Source organism: Malurus melanocephalus, unplaced genomic scaffold (assembly GCF_030028575.1).
Source record: "Malurus melanocephalus ecotype Western Australia unplaced genomic scaffold, MMel_1.1 scaffold_181, whole genome shotgun sequence".
In the NCBI taxonomy this organism is placed as follows: Eukaryota; Metazoa; Chordata; class Aves; order Passeriformes; family Maluridae; genus Malurus; species Malurus melanocephalus.
This window is the reverse complement of record NW_026623413.1, coordinates 157,003-183,329: the sequence shown is the minus strand read 5'-3', so window position 1 is coordinate 183,329 and position 26,327 is coordinate 157,003. Positions and strand designations below refer to the sequence as shown.

Here is a 26,327-nt window from a genome sequence, read left to right as displayed (position 1 = left end):
CTCTGTCAGCTCATCCTCACAGTCTGCAGGCCTTGCTGTGCTAACCAGAACAACAGGGAGGGGGTAAAGCAAACCTCAACYTGCTTGTTGGTCATTTAGACAACCTTTTTTCAATACCTTTTTTTCTGTTTTTGTTTTGCTTCTGTTCATGAGAGCAAATTCTCCTGAATTTGCAAATAATTTGTAGTAACTATATGGAAACACTTCTTTCCTCCWGGGCAGCCTGGTTAATAGATTGACCATGTGGCATCTCTTAGCAAGTGTGTTTACTTAAGAGTTACTTAAACTGTTTCAATGTTTTTCTTTAAAGTGCTGAAGCTTCTCCTGCTGAATGTTGCCAGCATGCAAAAATCCTGGAGGACACACAGTTTGTCGATGGATACAAGCAGCTGGGATTTCAGGAGACTGCTTAYGGAGAATTCCTAAACAGACTGAGAGAGAACCCCAGGCTCATTGCATCCTGCCTGGTYGCTGGAGAGAAACTCAACCAGGACAACACCCAGAGTGTCATTCACACAGTCTTTACCTCCATTTATGGCAACTGCATCATGCAGGAGGATGAGAGTTACCTGCTCCAGGTCCTCCGTTACCTGATTGAGTTTGAACTCAAGGAGAGCGACAACCCCAGGCGGCTGCTGAGACGAGGCACCTGTGCCTTCAGCATCCTGTTCAAGCTTTTCTCTGAGGGACTCTTCTCTGCAAAGCTTTTTCTCACTGCAACCTTACATGAGCCCATCATGCAGCTKCTGGTTGAAGATGAAGACCACCTGGAAACCGATGCAAACAAATTAATTGAGAGATTCTCCCCTGCACAGCAGGAAAAGTTATTTGGAGAGAAAGGCACAGAAAAGTTCAAGCAGAGAGTCCAAGAGATGGTTGACTCCAATGAGGCCAAGCTGGTGACCTTGGTCAACAAATTCATTGGCTATCTCAAACAAAACACTTACTGTTTTCCTCACAGCTTGAGGTGGATCGTGTCCCAGATGTACAAAACGCTGTCGTGTGTGGACAGGCTGGAGGTTGGGGAGGTCAGAGCCATGTGCACGGATCTCCTCCTGGCCTGTTTCATCTGCCCTGCCATYGTCAACCCAGAGCAGTATGGGATTATTTCTGATGCTCCTATCAATGAGGTGGCAAGATTTAATCTGATGCAGGTATGATTCACATTAAGGCAGTCTTAAAAATATATAAGTGGCCTTTTTCTTCCCACTAGAACTGATGTTACTACAGTAAAAGTGAAGGTACTGTCTCTCCAATTATAAAAGAAATGCTAATGAAATATTTATGTTCATTGTTGCTGAAAAGGTGCTGTTCTTGCTAATGTTAAATATTATACCACATATTGCAAAAAAAGAAAAGAAATATTTTGCTGAAACTCCCTGGCAATAATGCCCAATGCTCTACTTGGAGCATTTCACAGCCCTCATGACCAGTTTTTGTCACTATGCAAATACTTGGACAATTTAATGATATTACWCAGAGGAGTCATCTGAAGCTGTTGAGCAACACTTGTCTGACTGAGGAYGTTCCTCCACACGAGGAGCAAAACCTGCTTTTTACTGCTGTCTATAAAGTGGGCAGGGAGTGATTGTCACAGTGCAGTCATGCTGGTGAGTTTTGCTCAGTGTTTTTCTCAAATCCAGCAGCAATCCTCTCCTGTGTCACTGTTCACGTGCTGTAGCAGAGCAGTTGGYGACTCTTTAAATTGAGGGTTGTTTTTCACTTGGAGATGAATAAGGGATATGTGCTCTGAAATAAGGGTTAGCTCTCTTGCTGTTTTTCCTTAGTAAAATATATGCAGCCTTTGAAAATCTCTAGGTTTAGATGACCTAGATTCAACTCTCAATTCTGACGTGTTGTAAAAACAAAACACGCTTTGTTCCATGGGGGGGGAAGTATGGATGCTCACAGCCTACTGTGTGTGCACATTTGCTTGTTAAAGGCAATGACTGCTTTTTCTCTAAAGCTTCTTGCATTTTTTCTGCCATGAAAGCAAGCACAAATCTCTGTCCACTCAATCAGAAGTATTCCTTGGAGTATTAAATGCAAAAAGATTTAGAACGGAGGAGGTTTTTTGAGTGTTTTTTATAATCAGGTCCATAAGGTTATTTTGAAACGACATTTTTTATTTATTCTTGTACTTCTTTTTAATTTCAGGTTGGGAGACTTCTGCAGCAGCTGGCAATGACAGGCTCTGAGGAGGGAGATCCACGTATGAAGAGCAACCTCGCTAAATTTGATAAAGTAAGAATGCAAGCTGAAAAAAAGCAAGTCTTGGTGAATTGTCATCACCCTTCTGCAGCCTTCTTTTTCAGATATTGCAAAGGACTCAGTTTAATTTCCAAGTTAGATGTAATGAAAAGCAGATTTTTTCCCAGCTTTGTACAGGATTTAAAGTCTTGAGTAATAGAATTAAGGGTTGGGGATTCTTGCTTCTGCTCTGACCTAATACTTCTTAAAAGAAAATATTTTTTAAAAAATTAGAGGAAAGGACATTTTCAACTGAGCACTGTAAGTGTTCAAGGCAGGTTGGATGGGGCTTGGAATAACGTGGTCCAGTGAAAGATGTCCCTGCCCATGACAGGATTGGCACTGGGTGRTCTTTAAGGTTCTTCCAACCCAAACCAGTCTGTGATTCTATGAAATACCGAATTACTGTCTCTGGTTTTTCAACTGAACCAAACAAGACACTTTGATCTGAAGGCAACCTTAGTATAATACCTGTTTTAACACCAAGTAATTTGTTAGTGCAAGTAACTTCTCTTCCTTTTCTGCATAGTTTTGCTTTTTTTATTYAGTTTTTCCTCTGTTAGTATTAATCATCCATAACCATGGAGCAGTTATCTTCATCCAAGCAACAATGAAGCTTGTGATATTTGATATATTGTCAAGTGTTTAAAAACCTGTTGCTATCCTTGGTATCCTTGGTAACCTTGTATCCTTCTGGTACTTTTGTTTGTTACACAGTCACCAACAAAGCTCCACATTTATTATACAAGTAACACTTTCAGTCAGATTTGAGGCTGCTCTTGTTGCTTCCTTGTTTCTCTTTTAGCCTGGGCTCAGCGGATTCTTCAGGAAGGGGCAATTTAATTCCCATTATGTTTTTTTTCTTAAAATTGTGAGAGGACAAGTAAGTAAGTAACACTTTGGAATTCAGGAAAGGAACAAAGGAATGCTAAAAGTAACTGCACACTTTTTTTGTTTGCTCTTCAGAAACCTTAAGATATCTGCCATTTAAGACAGGCATCTTATCCTAAGACTTTACAGGATAATTTAAATTTTGCTTCCTACTTTTAAACCAGTTAACTGCTGTCATAAGTTTCTCTCCAGACTGAAGGAAACACATCTCAGTTGCTCTCTGCTGTCTCTCAGAGCTGTGTGGCTGCGTTCCTGGACGTGGTGATCGACGGGCGCGCGGTGGAGACGCCGCCGCTGTCGGGGGTGAATCTGCTGGAGGGGCTGAGCCGCACCGTGGTGTACATGACCTACAGCCAACTCACTGCCCTGGTAAATCCTCCCTCCTGGGACAGCCCTGTGCTCCCATGTCGCCAAGAGACCACTCAATATGAGTCCTAAGCGAGTCCAAGTTTTATAACATACATAATTGGTGTACATGACCTACAGCCAACTCACTGCCCTGGTAAATCCTCCCTCCCTGGGACAGCCACAGCACTGCTGCTCTGTGCTCCCATGTCCCACTCAATATCAGTGCTAAGCCAACCTCCATTTATTGTAAACAATGTCCAAGTTTTATAACATACATAATTGGTGTACATGACCTACAGCCAGCTCACTGCCCTGGTAAATCCTCCCTCCTGGGACAGCCACAGCACTGCTGCTCTGTGCTCCCATGTCCCACTCAATATGAGTCCTAAGCGAACTTCCATTTATTGTAAACAATGTCCAAGTTTTATACATAATTAGCTCATACATATTCTGTAATACATATATTTCATAGGTCCACGTCTTACGTGTCAACTCCACCTTTAATGATTCATTTGCCAAATTTCCCTTATCTACCTCTATTTTTTCCCAAGGCTAACTAATACAAATACCTCGTAGGGAGTTTCCAGCAGCTTAAAATCATGATGTCCTTGCATTGCCTTCCCATCTCCTCAGAAGGATGGTTCACACAATTTCAGCAATTATTCTATCTGAGTGTGACACCTGCATTCCTTCATCTCACCAAGCTGTAAAATGTCTGTGTGATCCTTCTCAGCTTAGCTCCCTTCCACACTCCCACCCTGGAGAGCAGGCTGTCCCTTTTCACTGCAGTTTTACCAACAATCACTGTCCGTGTTTAGGTTGGCTTCATGAGGAATGTGATGTCAAGTGATCAGCTTAAGGAAGATCGGATGGCTTTGGAAAACTTGCTGGCAAATTTACCCCAGAACAAACCAGGGAAAAGCAGCAGCCTTGAGATGACTCCATATAACACCCCYCAGCTTTCTCCTGCAACTACTCCAGCTAACAAAAAAAATCGACTGCCCATAGGTAAGGAGAGTGAGTGGAGTTCCTGTATTTCTGATACCTTGGGCATTTCTGTGCCATTTTCTCACTCATGTCTTGGGGTTACTCTTCACCTACACCTTCAGTTCCTACTTCCTCTGTGGAGATGAAGAATTTCCTTTAGCATAGAAAACCAGGTAACTTTCTTAGCMTCTAATTGTGGTGGATGACTTCCATCACTCAGCTTGAGCTGGAGAAAATTGCAGGAGTGGTAGGTAATTGTGATGGGGGTGGTTGGCAGTGATAAAAAAGGGAAGGTTTGAAGGTGGGAAGCACATCTGGGGGGAAAATTGCTTAGGAAAATAGTAAGATAGAAGTAGAGGCATTTAATCAGTGGGCTAGAATAAGTTTAATGTTTTTTGTTAGAGAACAAGCAGGAACAGGGCTTTTAGAGTGTGTGCTGAGAAAAGAAGCTTTCTCCTTTCTTCATTCATGCTTGCTCTAATTCCAGCTGTCAGTATTCTGGACTGCAATTTTATGTTAGTTAGGTTTTGCTTTTTCAATAGGATTTCTGTGTCTTGAACTTTTCCATATTAATAACACTTTCTTTTAAAATAGGAAGCGTGATACTCTTTTTCAGTATTATTTATGTGAATATGACCACATGGGATATTTTTGTTTGAAAGATTTGATGTTGGTGTGTAAAAGGGTTGAAATACTCTGAGGCCAATAAGTGGCAAAAAAACCTACAAAACCAGCTCTGAAACAAACCTGTCCCATGTTGGTTTAACTCTGCTTTCGAATGATTCTGGTCTTACACCCCTAAAGTAGTGGCACTTTGCAGCAATTATTTGATGGTGTAAAATAGCTTTTGCTCAAAGTTTTTGTTTCTTTTGTTTCATTTTAATGCTTTCGAACTCCAGGACAGCAGTTGGCAGCGATTACTGCCTGGGATACCTCTGCTACCAATCTGTCAGCTCACATAACTCTTGTAACCCCTTTTGGTGGGTAATGCCCTCTTTCCACTCTTCTGTGAAACTTTGACTCGTGTCACATCACTCAGCATGCCTWTGGGTTACCCTGGCAATCATTTCCCTTTGTGGTTTCTTCATACATGAACTCATTTTGTGTACCTGTGGGTTTTTACAACCCCTCATGTGCCATTGTGTGATAATCAGAATTTGGCTGTCACTTCTGCACACTTGCCTTGTTTTCCCTGGGTCAAATGTWGAAATAATTGGTGTCATGCTGCCATTCTTAGAAATCTTAATTTCTTGTGGGTGTTTTTTCTTCCGTGGAGCCAGATGTGGGAATCTGAGGCCAGTTGAAAAGGGATCTTAAGAGAGGCAAAGTATCAGAATAAAGCACCTGAGGTTGTATTGTGTGTCTGGGCTTGAGACATCTGTTAGAATAAAATTTCCTGCTTGTTGGGAGAAAAAGCTTTTTAAACAAATTAGAATTTTAAACCACAGAAACCTAGACCTTTTTAGTAACTAACTTAATTTTCTCATACAATGTATTAAAGGTCTTTCTGTGATTGGAATATGCTGAATTGGTGTAGGCAMACAGGTCCCAGTGCATCTTGTTTCTCTGCTTCTCAACTTTTATGTTGAAAGTTTCCTTCTTGACAGGGCAATACTCAAGTTTAAACACCAGTTCCATCTCTCAAAAGTTTAATGGGACCTTGATTTTGAAAATTTTTGTTATGTAATGCTAATTAAAACACTACAGTTATGTATTTCCATTGTATTTTCTTTTTTCTTCCTTAAACAAGGAGGAAGAGCTTTCTAATGTCAATATTTCAAAATCTCTTCCTAGCCACTCGAAGCAGAAGTAGATCAAACATGCTGATGGACCAGCACGGAGATCACGAAGGCTCCTCCCAGGAGACTATTCCAGAAGTTCAGCCAGAAGAAGTGCTGGTGATTTCTTTGGGGACAGGTCCACAGATTACTCCAGGAATGATGTCAGAAAACGAGGTATCCAGAAACAATGACATCCCCAATGTTTTGAACCRTGCAGCCTGTCTTCTCTTACAGCASAGCAATGAGCTTGCAAAGCTAAGTTTTGGTAGTAAATCTGGAATGTGAATTCAAATCCTTACTGTGTGTTACTGGGTTTGGGGGTTGTAGCTTTCAAATTTCCCTTGGTTAGGTTTTTTTTCCCCTCACTCAAGAAGCTTAAGAGCAAATCTGGATTTTTGTTTGTGAGGCTGAAGAAGCTGCTGTGTCTGTGTGTGCCCTGTCCTTCAATCCAGGGACACAGGTGAATGACACAACTGGAGCACTGATCCTGATGCTTTTGGAGTGAAAGGTGCCACCCCAACTTTCTGTGAAGAGCTGAGCTCATGGTGCCAGCAGTGCCTGCAGACTGTTCTGAGGGTACTCCTGGTGTTCCAGCCTTTGTTTCCCCAGCCAYAGCACAGCTGCTGCTTCCAGCTCTGCTCCCTGCCTGCTGCTTGGGATTATCTCCTCTGCAGCCTCGTGCAGATCCTTTCCATATTTCACTGCTCTGTGGCTCTGCTGTTATCAAGACATGCCTGATGTCTGTGGGTGGTTCCTTGTGTTCTCCCCAGGCTCTGACATGGGAGGTTGCTCTCTTCTTCCAAACAGAATGTTAGAAATTTGATTATTCCATWAACAATACAAAAMCAYRTCTCCAGTGTTTTATTTGCTATGTAACTGTCAGAAAAAAGAGATGATTTTAATGAAGTCTTGTTTCTTTCTCCCACTCTGCAGGTGTTAAATATGCAGCTTGCAGATGGAGGGCAAGGAGATGTCCCCATTGACGAGAACAAACTCCATGGTAAACCTGATAAAACCTTGCGCTTTTCCCTCTGCAGTGATAATCTGGAAGGAATATCTGAAGGTGAAGGGCTGCTTAAGTCTTGAAGAAGTTTTGTTGCTCTGTTGTTTTTTTTTTTTTCCCTTTAACTCTAAAAGGAAGGTGTGTTCAATACACAACACACAAATACATAATCTGTTTTGAAGGCTGTGCCATTTCACCCCAAGAGCCTCTCTTCTCACTTAGCTGTTCAGAGAGTAAAGCCTGGAGCTAAATTTTGACCTACAAAAGCATAACCGAGTCCGAAAATTAGGAAGAGAAAAACTAACTGTCTTTAGAAAGAGGAAATAGAGGCATTTTTTTTTAAACTTAAGTGCTGTACTAGTTTTTAAGTTAATCTAACTTTGGTCTGAACTTGAACTTTCTCAGACTTACTTTTCATCATGTTTTAATTAACTGYTACCTATCTCAGAATACTTTTTCCTTTATAAGAACCTCAGAGATAACAAAGCACAGGTGTCTGTGGGATGGAAGAGGTTTGGACACATAACTTCCACATTATTTTGTATAAGTTCCATAACTTTGTTTTTGCTCTCTGTCTCCTCAAAATAAGAAAASAAATTAAAGGACAAGTAAACAAAGTAAAGACAAAGACTTTATTGCTTTTTAGTTGCAGCTAAGTACAGTATTAGTGAGATTCAGTATTTTTGTGTTGGAACTGCTACTTCATTTCTTCTAATTCTTCTAGAGAGCTTTTGTGTCGTGATTTTTTAATGCTGTATATTTAGGAACTGTTATCCAAATGAGATTTAAAGTGAACTCTGTTTTCCCAGGTCCTTCCAATCGCTCCAACTCTGTGTCCTCTCTGGATCTGGAAGGGGAGTCGGTGTCGGAGCTCGGCGCGGGCCCCTCGGGCAGCAACGGTGTTGAGGCTCTGCAGCTGCTGGAGCACGAGCAAGGCAGGTGCCCCTTCACTCTCACAGTGCCTGGGGTGCTAAAGCCAAAGTATTATAGAAAGAGGTTGCAAAATTGACTGATTCGGGGGAAAAAATGTAGAATTTTCCTTGTTTGTGGTTTTGGTTTGGTTTGTTTTTTGGTTTTTTTTCTCCCAAGAAATATTGTTTGTAGTTTGGTGTTAGAAAAAGTAAATCACCTGGAATTTTGAGGCTTAAGTCCTTTGTAGGAAACTGCTTGTAAAGTTTTGCTTGATAGCAAGCTTTTCCCTTCAGGAGTAGGGTGATCTGGATTGGAATAATCTGGAAACATCTGCATAATTTTCTGTTTAATATTCATTTGTCAAACACTGAAGAGGTTACCCAAAGATGTTGTGGTGTCTCCAGCCTAGAGATACTCAAAATATGACTGGACGTGATCATGAGCAATCTGCTGTCACTCCCAGGACAGGGGTTTGGGCTGGAATGATCCCAGAGGTTTCAGCTTCTCTGTAATCACTTGTTTCTCTACAGGAGTCATATTGCTGTCTTGGTAGCACTAYATTTCATATATTTTTTTCCTGTCAATTTAGCTGATAAGTCACCATGTGKACTTCAAGATTTTTCTTCTTACATYTCAAATGTGTTCCTAGGCAACATTTCCTGAATAGTATAATAATGCTTTACAGCCCTTCCTTTAAACTGCTGCCTTATCTAACAGAATAGGGGGTTGTTTGTTTGATATTTTATTTCTAATGTAGTCTTACAGGTTTTCAATCTGAACTAAYTGGAGAAGCCTTTCAAAAAATCGAGAACTGTTTGTTTTTCCACAGCCACAACTCAGGATAATCTGGATGACAAGCTCCGTAAATTTGAAATCCGTGACATGATGGGTTTGACTGATGACAGAGATATATCAGAAACTGTGAGTGAAACCTGGAGCACAGATGTTTTGGGCAGTGACTTTGACCCCAACATCGACGAGGACCGGCTGCAGGAGATCGCAGGTAACGGGTGTGCTCTGGGTACAACCTGAGGCTGCAAAGCTCTCCTGCTCCTCCTCATCCTCCTCCTCCTCATCCTCATCCTCCCTTCCTCAGCAGGGGCATTCCCACGGATTCATCTGGAGATTTGCTCTAGCAGGATTTTTTGTGTGCATGACCTGGACTGTACTTGGTTACTCGTTTCTTTTCGACACTGTGTTTCCTGATTGCTTTCTCAAGGACACTTAAGATGTGTTCTGCCTTTTCTCTCTAGAGCTGACTCCCTAAGCCCAGCTCTAGCCATACGCTTCGGCTTTACTTTTGCAGGTGCAGCTGCAGAGAACATGCTAGGCAGCTTGCTGTGTTTGCCAGGTTCAGGATCCGTGTTGCTTGATCCCTGCACAGGTTCAACCATATCAGAAACCACAAGTGAGGCGTGGAGTGTGGAAGTATTACCAAGTGATTCAGGTCAGAATCGGGCAGTTTTTGCTTATTTCTTTAGCATGATTCTAAGACTCTTCCAGAGGCATAGAATGTAAAACAACGGCCTCTTCCTCTTTCTTCAAGAAATTGTTGTCCTAGGGTTACTTCCAGGATTAAAAGGACAAAATGTTTCTAGACACAAAGAAGATGGAAAGCCWTGGGAGACACTTCTGTTACTTAAGAAATTCTTAAGGTCCAAAGGGGAAGAGAAGGGTTTGAAAAGCAAACTTGTGCTTGCTTTCCTTCCCTGTGGTATTGAGTAGGAGCTATCCAGGACCACRGTTTCCTTTGGTTAGTGAAGGACTRKATCCTGTTGTRTAAGAAATAYRACACTWAAAACAGTAAACACTCCTCAGCATGCCTGTGCAGAGTATTGCTGTCTGTGCAGAGTCCTGCCTTCTGTACCAAAGATATGAGAAAACTCTTGCTGAAATGGTTGAGTTACCTTAAGACTAAATCAACCCCCATCCCTTCCTTCTKCTTGTGATCCTTTAGGRAGCATGGCATTGAGTAATGATACTTTCTCTCTCTTCTCTCATTGTCTCCCTTTTGTAGAGGCTCCAGATTTAAAACAGGAGGAAAGACTCCAAGAGCTGGAGAGCTGTTCTGGGCTGGGAAGCACATCTGATGACACAGATGTCAGGGAGGTCAGCTCTCGGCCCAGCACTCCTGGCCTSAGTGTTGTATCAGGTGTGTGCAACTGTCTCTGAAARTGCTGTCCTGTCACACCATGGTCAGCACTCACTTTGCTGCTCTATTTATACATTATTTCACTCATAAAATAACTTCCTACACTCATTCTGGAATTTTCAAAGCAGTGGTTCTTTGTTCACCTCACAGAAGAAATGAAAAAGGCAGCAGAGAGGCAAATGCCCTGTGCTGCAATAGCAGTGRTTAGGAGAGGAGTGCTGGTTTGGAAGAAACTCCAAATTTTCCTGCATTTAGTTTTATTTTCACAACTTTTTAATKTAAATCATAGCTCTAGTTCTTAGTTTTCTGCAGTCTGTAAGAGTGGAGTGTCTTTCTAATGCCCCTTGTCAGAGTGTATTGATGGCTATGGTAAAACTTTTGAAGATGTAGAGCAGAAATGAACTGTTATTTTAGGAATATAGAAGTTTACAGTGTCTGTAGATGCTACTGTTAGTTAGAATTTGATTATTCACTGTCCACCAAACATTTTAACAGCCTCAGGATTTTGCTTCCTTGCTTTCTGAAAGACTKTTATAGATGTTTCTTTTYTTATGTGTAAGGTATTAGTGCAACKTCTGAAGATATTCCTAACAAGATTGAGGATCTCAGGTCTGAATGTAGCTCTGACTTTGGGGGAAAAGATTCTGTAACAAGTCCTGACATGGATGAAACAGCCCATGGTAAGTTACTTACCTGGAATCTCTGATAAACACCATTGACATTCATGGAATCCTTTAATTTTACAATTTTTCCCAATTTTAAAGTGCTAGTGACTAAGCTTAGTATTTTCCTTATTTGCCAGTACTGTATTTGTTTGACAAAAGRACTCCAGTGCTTTGCAGTGCTAGAGTTTGAGTACTGATCTAAGATCTCTAATTCAGTTTGATTTCATTGACTGCCCTCTTGCATTTTGGAACTGGGCTGCTCCTCAGGAATTCCTCGCTTTTCGTGATGTAATTCTTTGATCATTTCAATGCACTACAGATATCTTTCCATACAAGAATATCTTTACAAATACTTTGCAGTATAAGTTTTGCAAACTTTTGTTGCTGAGGTCTGTTTTTCCAGTGTCTCTCATGTTGGAGGCAGTTTTGGTACAGCACTAACTTTGTTCTCTCTGTATTTCAGGGGCCAGTCAGTTGACATCTCCYCCTTCTCAGACAGATTCTTTGCTTGCATTGTTTGACCCTTTATCCTCAAATGAGGGTGAGTTATAAAGATTACTCTTTGTAGTAAAAATATGCATTTTCAATGCTTCTATGTTAGTAGCAGGTAATTTGGAATAATATTAAAAGAAATGTGTGTTTTTCTTTACTGCTCACGATCACAGGTGTGTCAGCTGTGGTGAGGCCCAAGGTGCACTATGCAAGACCCTCTCACCCCCCTCCAGACCCTCCCATCCTGGAAGGAGCCGTGGGAGGTAACGAGGCTCGATTGCCCAACTTTGGCTCTCACACTTTGATCCCAAGYGACCTGGAAGCCTTCAAGCAGAGACATTCATACCCAGAGAGGCTGGTGCGCAGCCGCAGCTCCGACATCGTGTCCTCGGTGAGGAGACCCATGAGTGACCCAGGCTGGAACAGACGTGCTGGCAATGAGGACAGGGAGCTGCCCATGGCCTCCAGTGCTGGGGCAGCCGTGCTGGCAGCCACCTCTCAGTCATCATCTTCATCTCCCAGCAAGGACTCCTCCAGGGGAGAGGTCAGGCTTCTGCTTTATTTTTATCTCTCATGCTCGCTTTAACTGTTCATCCAATGTCAGGAAGTTGGAATTAAATGTCTTTAGCCAAGGAATTACAAYRCAYTTCTRTTTCCCTTWAAACATCRACCAATAATGTTTTATAAGATAAARCTACAGATGTTCAGAGTGGCTTAAATGGATCTGGCTTCTCTTAAGTTTACTGAGTCAGATTTACTGGATTTGGTAATACTGCAGAAGCTTATTCATTGTAGTGTAAAACTGCTGCAGCAGCCTGAAAATTAATTTTCTTTGARAAAGGAGTAAGTGAAATCTAAGGTTTTTCATGACTTTGGGTTTGCATTTGAGGAAWGACTTCTTCAGGAGAGATATTCCTGACTTAATCTGCTCTCTGTGCTCTGCTGTAGTTCTGTTTTTGCAGTCAGTGTAGCAAAAGCTGATGTGATGGAGAAATTTTCTCTTTCCACTTGATTTGGTAAATGCTCAAATGTAGACTCTGCCCTTCCACAGATTGAGGAACGGAAAGACAGTGATGATGAGAAGTCTGACAGGAACAAGCCCTGGTGGAGGAAACGTTTTGTGTCTGCCATGCCCAAAGGTAGGATCATGTCTGTCTGAGTTTGGTGCTTCAGTCAGAGTTCACACTGTCTTTATTATATCTTTAGTCGCTTTTTTGGTTAAAGCATAAATAAATATGTAAATAAAAATGGGAATCTGCCTGACTGCCTTGGCTAGTGCCTACAGTACCATTCTCCTCCCCGCCATGGATACACTTATGCTTTTATTGAAGTTGATTTGATGACAATTTTCTGCATTAGCCACTTYCCTAAAGTTTCTGCTATTTGGCCATTATCTCGGAGTAGTCTTTGATGAGGTACCTTGCATTTTCAGCTCCTATTCCATTTAGGAAGAAAGAAAAACAAGAAAAAGACAAAGATGACATGGTGCCTGACAGATACGCAACGCTTCAAGGTATGTGAGTAACATCATCATAGTAATTTTCTCTCAGAGCWTGCCTCCTGGAGTTCCAGAGTGCCCAGAGGTAATTATTGACAGACAGGTATGTGCTGTTGTAGTTCATGTTCACAACTGGCATTTTGAGTAAGAAAATGGATAAAGATTTCCTGACTTGAAGGCTGTTTTTAACTTGTCATGTCTGTCTGTGCATGTAGTGGATTCTCAACTCAAGCTTTCCCCCCCTCATTGTGGAGCTCATGTCCTTGTCACAGCTGAGCTGTGACTATAGCTGTGCACACAGTCCTGTAATAGTTAYTTAAGTGTTAAATTAAACATGGTTTGAACCTGGCTGTTTCCTTTTCGTTTGCCTGATCCTTTCTAGGAGGTTTCAAATATCCAAGAGCTGTTTGTGTATGCAGTATAAATGTGCTGAGGATCTGCTCRGGGTCTGAATTTGTTTATTCACTTTGATTGTACTGTGTGTTTTCTGGTTTGCTTCAGACTTTATTAATACATTTGAATTTGGGCTGTATGGGACACAAGCAGCTCTTTGATGCAGCTAAAAGCAGAYTCCAAATGTGTGGCCTTGAGTTTTTGTATTTGCTTTCAGCTGGGCCARTGCCAGGGTAACTCCTGTTGTTGTTGTGGTCCTTTCAGATGATCCCAGCCCAAGGCTCAGTGCACAGGCACAAGCTGCTGAGGACATTCTGGACAAATACAGGAATGCAATCAAGAGAACGAGTCCCAGCGAAGGAGCCATCGTGAACTATGACAGTGCAGGTGAGAACCTGGCTTTTGTAATCAGCACCAGCAKAGTTTCTCCTCCTTAAAGATAAAAACACTTCAGTATTTTTGACCAATGTAGTATTAGCAGCTGGACAATATGAACTCTGAACCAGGAATGTTTTGTCAAATAATCTGTGGGACTGTCCCTCCAAGGCTGAAAATGAAATATGTATTTCCAAGGACAGCTCTTTCATATTGCCATTGAGGGGGCTGGTTGTTGATAGCACATCTCCTACCAGTTTTTTGTTTTATTTTGTTTTAAATGGCACTGAAGAAGTGTATTGCCTTCCAAAACTTTTGCAGTTTCTTCTTAGGAGGTTGTATGTTTTGATAAGGTTTTTCCATGGTCCAGAACAAGCTGGTTTATTTGCTGTCTCCRTTCTCCCCCTGGCCTTAGAATAGAGCAGAAGATGAGTCTGGTTTCTTCTTCTGTTTCCTCTCTTCAGATGCAATGTGTTTTTCATTTCCACAGAGGCAATTGGGGATGGTGAGAGCATGCACGACTCCCCACGGGATGAGGCTTTGCAGAACATGTCTGCAGACGACCTCCCAGACTCTGCAAGTCAAGTAGCACAACCACAGAGTTCTGCTTTCTCCTACAGGTAAATGTATTTTCAGGTTTTGTCTTACCCACAAAGTAGAATTAGAAGCTGAAGTTGTGTGATTGGTTCCCACCAGAATCTTAATATGGATTCTTTGTAAACTTTTATGTGCTCTCTCCATCCACTGATGAAGGAATGATGCTGTAATCTGAGAGGACAGAGCAATTCAGTGTTCAGGAGAATCCCTTTGAAAATGGTCTGGGTGCTGTATCAAAGGAACTGTTACTCTAAAATCTTGACAATGTTGGTATATTAAAAAGATGTCAACTTCTAGGCAATATTAAATTAAAAAAAAACAAAGACTTCTAATTGAAGAAGCAGACCTCTTATCAACTGTATTAAGAAAATAATTTTTTTCTCTTTAAGGGATGCAAAGAAGAAATTGAGGTTGGCTCTTTGTTCAGCAGATTCTGTTGCCTTCCCAATGCTGACACATTCAACAAGGAATGGTCTCCCAGACCACACAGACCCCGAAGGTAAAGGTTCTGTGCACTGTGTGTCTCCTTGTCCCCATGTCATGGTACCATTTATGGTCACTTCTCTTGGCCATAGATATTGAATTGCTTCTGCCAGGCTGCCTTTTGCATTCTCACTCCACAGACAAACCTGCCATCTCAACCTAGACTATGATTTTATCACAGATACAGTGCAGGTGGAGCCTGAAGCTATAGAATARACTCTCAAAATACCTSTGCTCTTGGGAGTTGTGCTRCTTGAGTGATTTACTGAGTCTTTAYRYTGACTYAGCATAAATGTGTTGTGTTGTGTTGTGTTGTATCCCTCTGTTCATTCTAGGTTTATTTGTGGGCAGGTGGATGTCACCTTATCTGGTTCTCTTCATGTTTCAGAATGGTTCTAAATACCAGATAAAATATGTTATGMATGCTTATCCTCTGATAGGTGGAGAATTCAAAAAGCCTTATTAATTGCTCTGAAACAATATTGCCTAATGTGCAGAAGTTTTGTTGTAAAACATTAATGTGTTTCTCATATTCAAAAATAGCTCATTTTCATCATRTCTACATTTGTTTTCCTTACTATTTTCCCTTTGTTCTTTGTTAGATAATGAGATTGTGTGCTTCTTGAAAGTGCAGCTGGCTGAAGCCATCAACCTGCAGGACAAGAACCTGATGGCGCAGCTGCAGGAGACGATGCGCTGCGTCAGCCGCTTCGACAACAGGACCTGTCGGAAGCTGCTGGCATCCATTGCAGAGGACTACAGGTACTTTGGGCACTAAATCATTGTCATGGCTTCCCAAATTCAGGGATTTATTCACTAGCAGATTGGCAAGATCCCTTTTGTTTTAAATTGTGCTTCGCCAAACCAGGTTATTGCGTCTCTGCTTCCCCACAAAACGATGCTTTCGTCTCACCCATTTGTGAATGGCTTAAAAAAATTCAGCTTTGAGTTAGTCCTGGTAGCAAACTGAGGTTGAATTGAATAATCCTCAGCTTTAACACACATGAGATGCTGTTTGAAATTTGCTTCAGTCTGGTAGTTTTGAGTGCTGTCAGGGCAGTGAACTCACAGAAATGAACTGCAGAATTCAGGCGTTGTTTTGTTTCAAAAGCAACAAGTTGAAGGATCCTTTGCACTATGACTGAGCAGTTTGTAAAGCTGTTAGCCTGTCTKTATTATGGATCTGATGCAGAGCCCTCTTTGCTGCAGGAAAAGAGCTCCATATATTGCTTATTTAACTCGCTGTCGCCAAGGGCTGCAGACCACTCAGGCACATCTGGAGAGGCTCCTGCAGAGAGTCCTGAGAGATAAAGAAGTGGCCAACAGATATTTCACCACAGTGTGTGTGAGGTTACTGCTGGAGAGCAAAGAAAAGAAAATAAGGGAGTTTATTCAAGGTAAGATTAATGCAGACTGAAGTGTTTAAATTCTTGTACTCCTTATTTAGATGGTGGCTTGGGTTAATGTTTTAAAATCCGTCTTTTGGTCTGAGGAGCAGATTCCTAAAATTATTTTAATTTCAGCTGGTGAATTAATGTCTAAATAGAGAGATTACTGTGACTTTCCAGTATTTTGTGGCAGCTAAGCCATGGTAATTTTCTGCATTTTTTGTGGGCTGAGAGAATGAAGGTARTTTGACCTTACTTGGCCTAAAAAGTTATGCTAAATCTCATTATCTGCCCCATGGCAGAAGCATGAATACTATTAATTATTTTATATCTACTGATAGAGGATRAATTAAGTTGCAGCATTCAGTTCTTAGTCCAGAACCTATGGTTGTTTCTTAGAAGATATGGAAGATAGTAATAGTGTAAATCAAGTGAATAAAGGATTCAAAAATGTCACAGCACAGGAGATAATGGCACCAGGAAACTCTGAACAGCTGCTTACCCCAAACTGGTTCTATATTCTCTATGCACATACCTGACTAAATGAAGCACTTAATGAATTTGGAGTCAGTTCTTGCTCCTGAACATGTTGTTTGCATATTAGATATGCCCGAAAATCCTCTCAGAAATAATATTTTTTTCGTTAAGTGAATGTTCTTTCTCTTCCTCCTTTTTTCTCAGATTTCCAGAAACTCACAGCAGCAGATGACAAAACAGCCCAAGTGGAGGATTTTCTGCAGTTCCTGTACGGGGCTATGGCTCAGGATGCCATATGGCAGAATGCCAGYGAGGAGCAGCTCCAGGATGCACAATTGGCCATCGAGCGCAGTGTGATGAATCGCATCTTCAAACTCGCCTTCTACCCKAATCAGGATGGAGATATTTTGCGTGACCAGTAAGTTAATGGAATTGGAAGGACTTGTTTTTGTTTTTTTGCAGTTGGTGGCRGTGGAAGCTATGCAGGCTTCCTGTGACAGACTTGTGTGAGTCAGCCAGGCCACACAAATTCATGTTTTCATTCAGAACATTTTGTAAAAGAACAAGGAAGAGCCTTAGAATCGTGTGCAAATGTGTTTGCAACAAACAGCTAGAACAGAATAAAGTGAAGTGTAATGATTTGGGATCCAGGCTGTGAAGTCTGCTGAGGGAATGACCAAAACCTGGTACAGGACTCGTTCCATTTTCTGGTTTGAGTCAGTATTTTCCATGCATTTGGGGTTTCTGTGGTTTAGAGCAGATGCTGTTGGGATGCTCTAGGGGATGAGCACARTCCTCTGCATCCTCACTGACCTGGTGTCCATCAGCTGTAGGGCCTCCTTGCTGAAGATCTTTCTTGTCCTATCAAACATAAAACAAGTGGCAATCCCCACCTGGCTGGCTGCTGCTTACTTTTCACTCATTTTTTTTGTGTTTTCAGGGTCCTTCACGAGCACATACAGAGGTTATCCAAAGTAGTGACTGCAAACCACAAGGCACTTCAGATACCTGAGGTAACAACTCCTTCTGGGCAACCTGGGCCTGGGCTTCACCATCCTCACAAGGAGGAATTTCTTCCATACATATAACTTAAATTTCTCCTCTTTCAGTTTGAATTCATCTTGCCTTAAAGCTTCCCTTTTCTCCAGAGCCTGTGAGCTCTGTTGCTGCAGTAGCTTGGGCAGATGAGGACGGGTTGGTTTTTCCCCAGGTTTATCTCCGGGAGGCACCGTGGCCATCAGCACAGTCTGAAATCCGCACAATAAGTGCTTACAAAACCCCCAGGGACAAGGTGCAGTGTATCCTGAGGATGTGCTCCACCATCATGAACCTGCTCAGTCTGGCCAACGAGGATTCGGTACCTGGGGCCGACGATTTTGTTCCCGTTCTGGTCTTTGTCCTCATAAAGGTAAGWTCTTTTGCAGGGATCACAAATTCCAGTTAATTCTTCTAATAAACWAGCAAATTTAGGAGGAGAAATAGTGCCTGTGGGTCATGGGGAGCATGTGAGGCTCAAATGCAGATCTGGTTCAGCGGGGTTTAAGTGGGAATGTCACAAATGTGGTCACAGTTGGCCTTCGGATTCTGCCACTGTTCTCCTTCTTTCTCCTGACCTGCTGGTCATTTTTCCTTGTTGGAAAAAGGTTCCTTTCACAAAGCCTGATGCCTTGTGAGTGTGTGAAGTGGGGCTGGTGARGATGAGCAGTGGGTTCCATGCCCTGCAGGATGAGGATCACCACACAAAGGGAATTGTGTTCTGTATCTTGCGGGGTTTTTTTTTTTGATGTTGAGCTTTGCAAACCATCTCTGAGCATCTCTGTCCTGTCCACCCCAGGCCAACCCCCCTTGCCTGCTGTCCACTGTGCAGTACATCAGCAGTTTCTATGCCAACTGTCTGTCTGGAGAGGAGTCCTACTGGTGGATGCAGTTCACAGCCGCCGTGGAATTCATCAAAACCATCGACGATCGCAAGTAACGGGCACAGCACTGAGCAGGACAGGCCTTCTGAGAATGTACAACAGCTGCAAAAGCTGAGCAAAAGACTTTCCTTGTAAAATACTGTACAGAATTGAGGCATTTTAAAACACACCTTTACTAATCTAATTAACTTAACAGAATTTCCTCTTCTCTTTGGRTTGCGTTTTTTTCTCCCCTCTAGACACTGGCACTGCAAAAGGGACCACAGTTTTCAGGTATTTTGGAGTTTCAAAACATTCAGAAAATTCTTCATGTTTTCTCCACCACCCCTCTTCCTGAATTCTTATTCATGTGAATAATTCACTTCATTTAATTTCTTACAGAAAACTGATACAAGAGGAATCAGGGCAACCACGCAGTACACTTTCTAGTTGAATACACCTTTTATTAAGGAAACACCAGCCACACTGAAAGTTTGTAGTAGCTGACATCAGTTATTGATTATATTTCACCTAAATTTAAAATCTGAGAGGACAGTGTAAATATTATATAACTATATTTAATGCATTGCAAGTATCTTTGGACTTACTATCCTTTGAATAAACAAGCAAAAGCCTCTCTGACCTCTAACAGGTTGTGATGTACCATGTTTTGGTGACAAAAGGACTTCCTCAAAAGGCTAAGGTTTTAAAAAGGGCAAACTGAACTATTTATTAAGATGTAATTAAGATTACTGAAATTTCTAAAACTGGAATTTATAATAGGGCTTGTTAGCTAGCTGAACACTTCTTGGCTAGGGCATTAGGGTGTTACAGAGGTGTGGATATATGGACGAGAGGGACTGTAAGTTACAATAGAGAAGTCTAATATAAAAAGGAGAAATAAAATACCTTACTGTAATATTTTTTTCTGAGCTATTGTGTATACTGTACAAACCCAAAACAGAGATCCTTAACAGAACCTTGGGCTGTAATATATATTTTGATTAGTTACATTAAATACATATGCCAGGGGGTTCAGTGAATGTTTTTACTAAATGTTCTTCATGTTGTCTGCTATGCAGCAGTGCAAGTTTTACTGTTCATATAAAATATTTTAAAATAATAKAACACTGTTCTTTATGAAAACATATCATGACATCAGTTCAGGGTGTTTTATAGATTTCTCACCCCGCCTTCCCCTTAAACTGACATTAGCAATTTAAAGAGGTTTTTATGCACAACACCACATGGGTTTTTCATGAGTGAAGTGGTCTGGGCCATGGCCAGTGGGTGTTGGTTGTATTTAAGCACTTGCTGCTCTTTTTCAACTTGAATACAATGAAAAAGGACAGCAAGCACTGAACTTTTTCATGTCAGTATTATTCCTTTGCTCTTTCCAGAGTGTKAATTGCACTTCTGACAGAGGGATGTGGTAAGACTCGGTGTCTGAGTGGTAAAGAAAACAATCTTTCCCACATTCTTTTCAAAACATGATTGGTTCATTTTGTGTGTATGTGCATTTTGATGATTAAAACCTGTAAGCAACTAGTACTTGGGAAAATCATGTGGTTAATTGGAATTAGAGCAATTTATGTAAAGTACTGAGTGCTTGAATTGGCTGTGCTACTTGTCAAGGCATAATAAGAAAACTTACTTTTCAGGGCTCTCAGATAKAACTCAGTCTAACAGTTTTGCCAAACTAATCACAGGTGAGAAGGTGGGATGGTCAACTTTTCCTTTTATTTATAGTYTTTCTCCTCTGTTAGAGACTTGATTGTGTGGAGGAGCAATACTCAGTCAAAACAGAATTCTTCTGCTCTGCCTTACTTGGTGACTCAGTCTGTGTAGCATTGCAATATTCTGGTTATTTTGCCTTGATGGGTTTTTGGTGCTGAACACGTAACTCAATATTGCAAGCACAGCCCTGACCAATAACACTCAGCAGCAAAGCACAAACATGCCCTTGAAGATATGGCCAGATCATATCAAAAAGCAATATAAATTCATTTCTATTGAAGTGTCCTGTAACATGTAATTATTACTTGAATATCCAAGACGTTCAGACCGATGTGTGAAAGTTCTGCAGTTTGGGTGTTGGTTGAGGAGAGTGTTTGTAGGATCCCTGAGGAAGGACACAGGAGCTGGTGATCACCCTGYGTTCCTCTCTTTCCTGGCTCACAGGGTTTGGTCAGCACCCTCAGGGCTTTCAGCTTTGCCCTCCTTTATGGAAGGGGCAAGAACCATTTCCTTCACAGCTTTTATCACTTGGTTTCTCTGCATCGAAAAATACTTCAAAGAACTGGAGTCTTTTTTTTTAAATGTTACTTAGTTATTTTAAAACCAGTAGTTGTTTCAGTGAGCCCCAGGTGAGCTGAGAGTTTTTGTAGCAAGATGGTCCTTTGCTTCTTTTTTCCAGCCTACTCTAAAGGTCCTTTATATAGTCTTGATAGGTGTAGTTAGAGAATTAGGCTTTCCAAAGAATTWAAAACCTGCCTGTAATGTCCTTTTACTGTTTTCCCCAGTGTCCTGTAATGTTTTGTTTTAAAATGCTAAATTCCATGTCTAGGAAGTGATGTTGTTAGGTTTGATGTGCAATAGCRAAGATGAAAAGATGGTGCATAAAGGACCAAAAGTACCAGAACTGCTGCCAAAAGGTGCCAGCCACGGGCCTGTTGCTGTAATCTCGGTGCTTTCTGTGAATTWAACTAYTTCAGCCACTGGAGGAGGAATGGAACATTTTGGGCAAGGTGGAGCAGGGCAGGGCCCTTGGTGACAGTCACAGGGTGGATTTCAGGATTGTTGGCACTTTCTGAGGAGCTGCCACGTTACACAATGACATGTCTGTGCCTGGGAATGCTGCAGAGGTGCTGGTTTCCTTTTTGGGTGGAGGAGGGAAAGGGAAGGGGCTTGGGTTTTTCATCTCTAGGAGATTCCTTTGTGCTCCTAGGTGAGATTTCTCTTTAAACCTTTTTAAAATCCTCTTTAAGGAGAATCAGAATGTGTCTGGCCTATCAAGGATTTGAGTTTAAAAGTTTTTGTTTTGAAGACCTTTAACTACCAAATGCTGAATGTAACTGCCATAAATTTCAGGAAAAAAAAGCCACAAACATGATGCTGTTTCCTGTGGGTGAGTCTGGTGAGCGCAGTGTTGGTTCGTATCGCTTGGAAAMGTTCTTGTCCTGTTAATCCAAATTCTCACAGAATTGGAGAACTCACTGCCATGGGAATGGGGTGGGGGAAGGGGGCAGAGCTGCTGGCAGCAGAATTGTGTGTTGGCACGAGTGAGGCAGTGCCTGGASAGCTGGAGCAGCAGTGGGGACGGAGGGGGAAGGATGCTCGTGTCTGAGTACTGCTGGTTGAGCCTGTACTACTTGAGAATTAACCTCTGCTGAGTTAGTAGTGTGTGTTCTGTACCTTTTAATTGTGCTTTACCTCTGTTGAAAAGCTTTGTACTGCCTCTCCTCTTTGGTAAAGCCTTTATAAATCTAAATTAACGAGCTTGCACAATCTTGTATACAGGAACCCCATCTTGTCTCTTAACGTGATTATTAATGTATTATTCTGTAAAAACTGATTAAAAGGAGAGCAGTTTAACCGCCTGGCTTTGACGTTTCTGCCTTGTTCCAGTGCCATCAGCAGTTGTGCTGGGGATGGCAGTGCAAGTGTGAGCAGCTTCCACTAACTCTGTGTGGTTTGTGTTGGGCATCCCTGCAGTTCACAGGGAAGGGACATTGGCAAAAAGAACCAAAACCCAGTAAAGGGGAGAGGAAGCACTGTTGCATTGATTGCTTACCACAGAGCTCTTCAGATAMGATTTTAAATCTGCAGCTTGGCTGTTCTAGTAGCTTGAGAGGAAAGAAATAGCTCTGCCTGCAGCAGGACCGTGCCTGTCCCTCTGCTGGCTGCTGTTAGGTGCCTGGTTGGGAATGGTCAAGTCCAAAAGTATCATGTTTGGTGTCTTATTTCTTAGGAAATGTTATTTTTTTTCTGATGAGCTGGGAATTTGTTCAGCTGTCACGCACCCATCGTGGTCCTGTGGCTGAACGGGGTGGGCCAGCAGTGGTGGAGGTGCTGCCATGAGCTTGGTCCCCGCAGTGTTATTGACCTTGATTCTCTCTCATTTGCATCCAGCATTTTTCATCCTCTGGAATATGGTGTTTGGGGACCTTTCCATCATTAAGTGGATTTACAGCAATTTCCTTATGTGTTTTCTCCAAGGGATTCTGTTATGAGAGGCACATTAAATCTCCATTAATACCTCATTATCCGACTGATAAGATTACCATGATAATGAGGCAGAAATTCTAATTGTTTCACTTCTTATTGTGCCTTTCATTAAATCATATACCTGGAAGTCGCTGTCAGAGAGGGGATCTCCAGCCTGCAGAGCTCGGGAGGTGACCCTGGTCCTGTGCATCCCTGTCCTGTCCCATGGTGATGGAGGGATCCTGGGCTGTGCTGGCYTTTTCTCCTGAGCTCCTGCACCTCCTGCACGGCCTCTCCTCCATGGCCATGGGCTACCCAAAGGGCTTCCAGAGGCCCCAGGGCGCTTGGCAGCCTGCAGTGGGAGCAGGAATTTGGGGAGATGTGTTCCACATGCCCAGCCGGGGCTGTGCAGAGCCGCCTGCTCCTGGGGCTGGTTAAGCACAGGGGTGTGCAGCCTCTGTCGGAGCTGTTACAGCCCATCAGGTCAATGATCCATGAACTAAAAAGTCTCTAAGCAAGAGCAATTATTGTCTATCATGTGTCAAAGGCGGCCGTATTGACCCCGATAGATGGAGCCATTATGGCCTGTTGAGGCAGCGATCCATGAACGGGGTTCAGGGCCRGAGCTGCGGGCTGCGGGTCCTGCCGTGGGCAGCCTGGAGCCAAACTGAGCTGAGGAATGGGCTGTTTCCCAGCTCCTGCTCCCCTGGTGCCTGTGCAGGATGCCCTGCTCGACCCCGGCTCCAGCCCTGATTCCATCCCCAGCTCCATCCCCAGCTCCATCCCCAGCTCCATCCCCAGCTCCATCCCCGCTCCATCCCCGCTCCATCCCCGCTCCATCCCCGGCTCCATCCCCGCTCCATCCCTGGCTCCATCCCTGGCTCCATCCCTGGTTCCAGCCCAGCCGGACCCGTCCCTGAGCGCAGTCCGTCGCTCAGGCTCGGCTCACGGGGCACGGAGCCCGTGGGGGATGGCTCCTCTTGCAGTCCCCGGGGCAGGACTCTGTGCGTCCCTGTGCCAGCACAGCCGCGGCGGCGGAGCSCGGAGCTCCGAGGGGCGATGGAGCCGCATGGGCGGGAGAGCGGAGCGCTGTCCTGCGCCCAGAGGCGATGTCTCCATAGAAACTGGCACCTGCGGAGCGCGGGGGCACCGGGGGCCGGAGACAAAGCCCGTGCGGGAGCGGCGGGCAGAGCCCCGGCCCGGGGACCCTCGGTCCGCTCCATCGGCTCGGCACCGGCGGCTGCCCCGGCCCCACCGCTCCGCCGGGAACCGGGCTGGCCCCGCTGGCAGCGCCCCGGTGCTGTGGCAATGCCCGCTGTCCAGGTGGCAGTGTCACCCTTGTGGCACGAGTGGCTTTCAGCGCCAGCCTGCGGGGCTGCGGCATCGGGGCCGGGCAGGTGCGGGCGGGCGGCGGAGCCGGTGGGAGCAGGGACCCAACCGATCCCACCGTGCCCACCGAGCCCACTGTGCCCACCGATCCCACCGAATCCACAGATCCCACCGTGCCCACCGAGCCCATCGATCCCACCGAACCCACCGTGCCCACCGTGCCCACCCTGAGCCCCGCCGGCAGCGCCGCGCTGAGCCACGGCGCCAGCACAGTCGTTGGGCTGGGGTTAATCAACATTCATTCATGTTTCCAAGTGTAAATTGAGCATTTGTTTAATTATGTGTAAGCAGCAATACATTCTGGCCATTATCTAAATCACTATTTTATTTCCTGGATGTGGTTTCATAATGCTGGGTTTGTGCTCCAGCCTCTGCATCATTAACAGAGAAGAGTTAATGAATATAAAAGCGTAAAGGCTAATTACACTTTAATTTACAATCATGGTCTCATTTTGGGACCACATGAAATCTGTTTTGAAAACAATTAAAAAAAAAAAAAAAAAGCCCAGTGAAGGTCTGCTGAGCGGAAGGGTTTTGGCACAGAGCGAGCGGTGCCGGTGGTCACCGGGCCCGCGGAGCTGCGGCCGCTCGGTGCTGCCGGGACCGGGACTGTCCCTCGGTCCCTCGCTGTCCCCTCGGTGTCCCCTCGGCCCCGCAGGGCGGTGACCCCGGGCCCTGGGCTGGTGCTGCTGCGGTGACAGTGCTGGGGGATGGAAACTGGAGCCCGAGCGGGAGCGCAGCTCATSGGAAGGAGACAAAGATTTATTGGGCTGCAGATGTTGAAAGGAGAATCCAGCGGGAGTGCTGACTCCAGCACTCTGCAGAATTTACCGTTCTGGGGATGCGTTTCGGTCCCTSCCGTGCCCTCGGGGGCGGTGGCTGCAGGTGAAGCCGGTGCAGGGGCGGTGAAGGTGAGCGGGGCCGGGCTCTGCCCTGCAGTGCTGGGAGCAGAGATTTGGCATCCTCAGGAGTCAGAGCAGCTCCRGGCAGAGCCCGTGTGTCTGCTGCCATCGTCCATGGCAGGGGCCACTCTGCCAGAGGTGTCCCAGAGTCTCTGGGGACAGTCACCACCGATGCCATGTCTGGGCCTGGGCAGGAACCGTCCCCACTGGGGTGGGATTGCCTTTCTGGGTCCGGCTGTGGGTTCAGGTGGGATTTTGGGGCCGAGGCATGGGCAGGAAGGAGAGCAGGGCCCCGGGGAGCAGAACTGGAGCATGTGCTCCCGTGCTTTGCAATGGGTTAACACCTGCTCGTATTTCCTTTATTCTGATTCCCCAACAACGGGATAAAAGCCGTGTGCTGCGAGCAGGAGGGAGCAGCGGCCTCGGAGCCAGAGGCTCGTTCCCTTCGCTGGGCTGGCTGCCTGCAGCCGGCAGAGGAAATAAATCTCCCCGAGAAAACCACTTCGCTCACACAATTCCAATCCAACAGGGCATCGTGGCATCACTCACTTCTTGTTTTATTTAGCTGATAATCTTTTATTGGGCCAGTTGAGCCCTGCAGAAGCACAAGGCCTTTGCTGGCTGCCTGTGGTGGAGGACARGAGGTGTCCTGCTGCTCCAGGGGTCTCTGGAGGGGCTCAGGGGGATTTACAACGCTCAGCATTCCTCACCCCGGGGCTCTGTGGGTGCCTCTCCTGCTGGTGGATGTGCTGGGGAGGCTCCTCCACCTGCGGGCACCGGGACAGGCACCGTGCCGGGCCAGAGAGTGGCACCGGGACTCTGCTGTGCCGGGCCGGAGGGTGGCACCGGGACAGGCACCGTGCCGGGCTGGAGGGTGGCACCGGGACGGGCACCGTGCCAGGCTGGAGGGTGGCACCGGGACAGGCACCGTGCCGGGCTGGAGGGTGGCACCGGGACTCTGCTGTGCCGGGCCGGAGAGTGGCACCGGGACAGGCACCGTGCCAGGCTGGAGGGTGGCACCGGGACAGCACCGTGCCGGGCTGGAGGGTGGCACTGGGACAGGCACCGTGCCAGGCTGGAGGGTGGCACCGGGACAGGCACCGTGCCAGGCTGGAGAGTGGCACCGGGACAGGCACCGTGCCGGGTGGAGGGTGGCACCGGGACAGGCACCGTGCCGGGCTGGAGGGTGGCACCGGGACAGGCACCGTGCCGGGCTGGAGGGTGGCACCGGGACAGGCAC

General features: G+C 44.7%; 1 protein-coding gene across 3 annotated transcripts in view; it reads left to right on the top strand.

Annotated features, from left to right (window-relative positions):
- The window catches only part of GAPVD1 (GTPase activating protein and VPS9 domains 1), a 28,450-nt gene extending 6,239 nt beyond the window's left edge, over positions 1 to 22,211 (top strand). For 2 of the 3 annotated variants that reach the window (XM_057372903.1, XM_057372901.1), the window contains exons 4-27: positions 311 to 1,154; positions 2,158 to 2,244; positions 3,376 to 3,510; positions 4,308 to 4,497; positions 6,271 to 6,431; positions 7,191 to 7,320; positions 8,070 to 8,195; positions 9,002 to 9,175; positions 9,479 to 9,619; positions 10,190 to 10,324; positions 10,885 to 11,004; positions 11,453 to 11,530; positions 11,655 to 12,025; positions 12,533 to 12,620; positions 12,914 to 12,994; positions 13,637 to 13,759; positions 14,238 to 14,367; positions 14,734 to 14,843; positions 15,430 to 15,589; positions 16,037 to 16,224; positions 16,897 to 17,110; positions 17,633 to 17,705; positions 17,903 to 18,100; positions 18,527 to 22,211. In XM_057372903.1, the coding sequence (XP_057228886.1) occupies positions 311 to 1,154; positions 2,158 to 2,244; positions 3,376 to 3,510; positions 4,308 to 4,497; positions 6,271 to 6,431; positions 7,191 to 7,320; positions 8,070 to 8,195; positions 9,002 to 9,175; positions 9,479 to 9,619; positions 10,190 to 10,324; positions 10,885 to 11,004; positions 11,453 to 11,530; positions 11,655 to 12,025; positions 12,533 to 12,620; positions 12,914 to 12,994; positions 13,637 to 13,759; positions 14,238 to 14,367; positions 14,734 to 14,843; positions 15,430 to 15,589; positions 16,037 to 16,224; positions 16,897 to 17,110; positions 17,633 to 17,705; positions 17,903 to 18,100; positions 18,527 to 18,667 (4,198 nt within the window). In that variant the 3' untranslated portion in view covers positions 18,668 to 22,211. The remainder of the gene's footprint in view (positions 1 to 310; positions 1,155 to 2,157; positions 2,245 to 3,375; positions 3,511 to 4,307; positions 4,498 to 6,270; positions 6,432 to 7,190; positions 7,321 to 8,069; positions 8,196 to 9,001; positions 9,176 to 9,478; positions 9,620 to 10,189; positions 10,325 to 10,884; positions 11,005 to 11,452; positions 11,531 to 11,654; positions 12,026 to 12,532; positions 12,621 to 12,913; positions 12,995 to 13,636; positions 13,760 to 14,237; positions 14,368 to 14,733; positions 14,844 to 15,429; positions 15,590 to 16,036; positions 16,225 to 16,896; positions 17,111 to 17,632; positions 17,706 to 17,902; positions 18,101 to 18,526) is intronic. The other variant, XM_057372902.1, reaches the window with a different exon arrangement.
- The last annotated feature ends 4,116 nt before the right edge of the window (positions 22,212 to 26,327 follow it).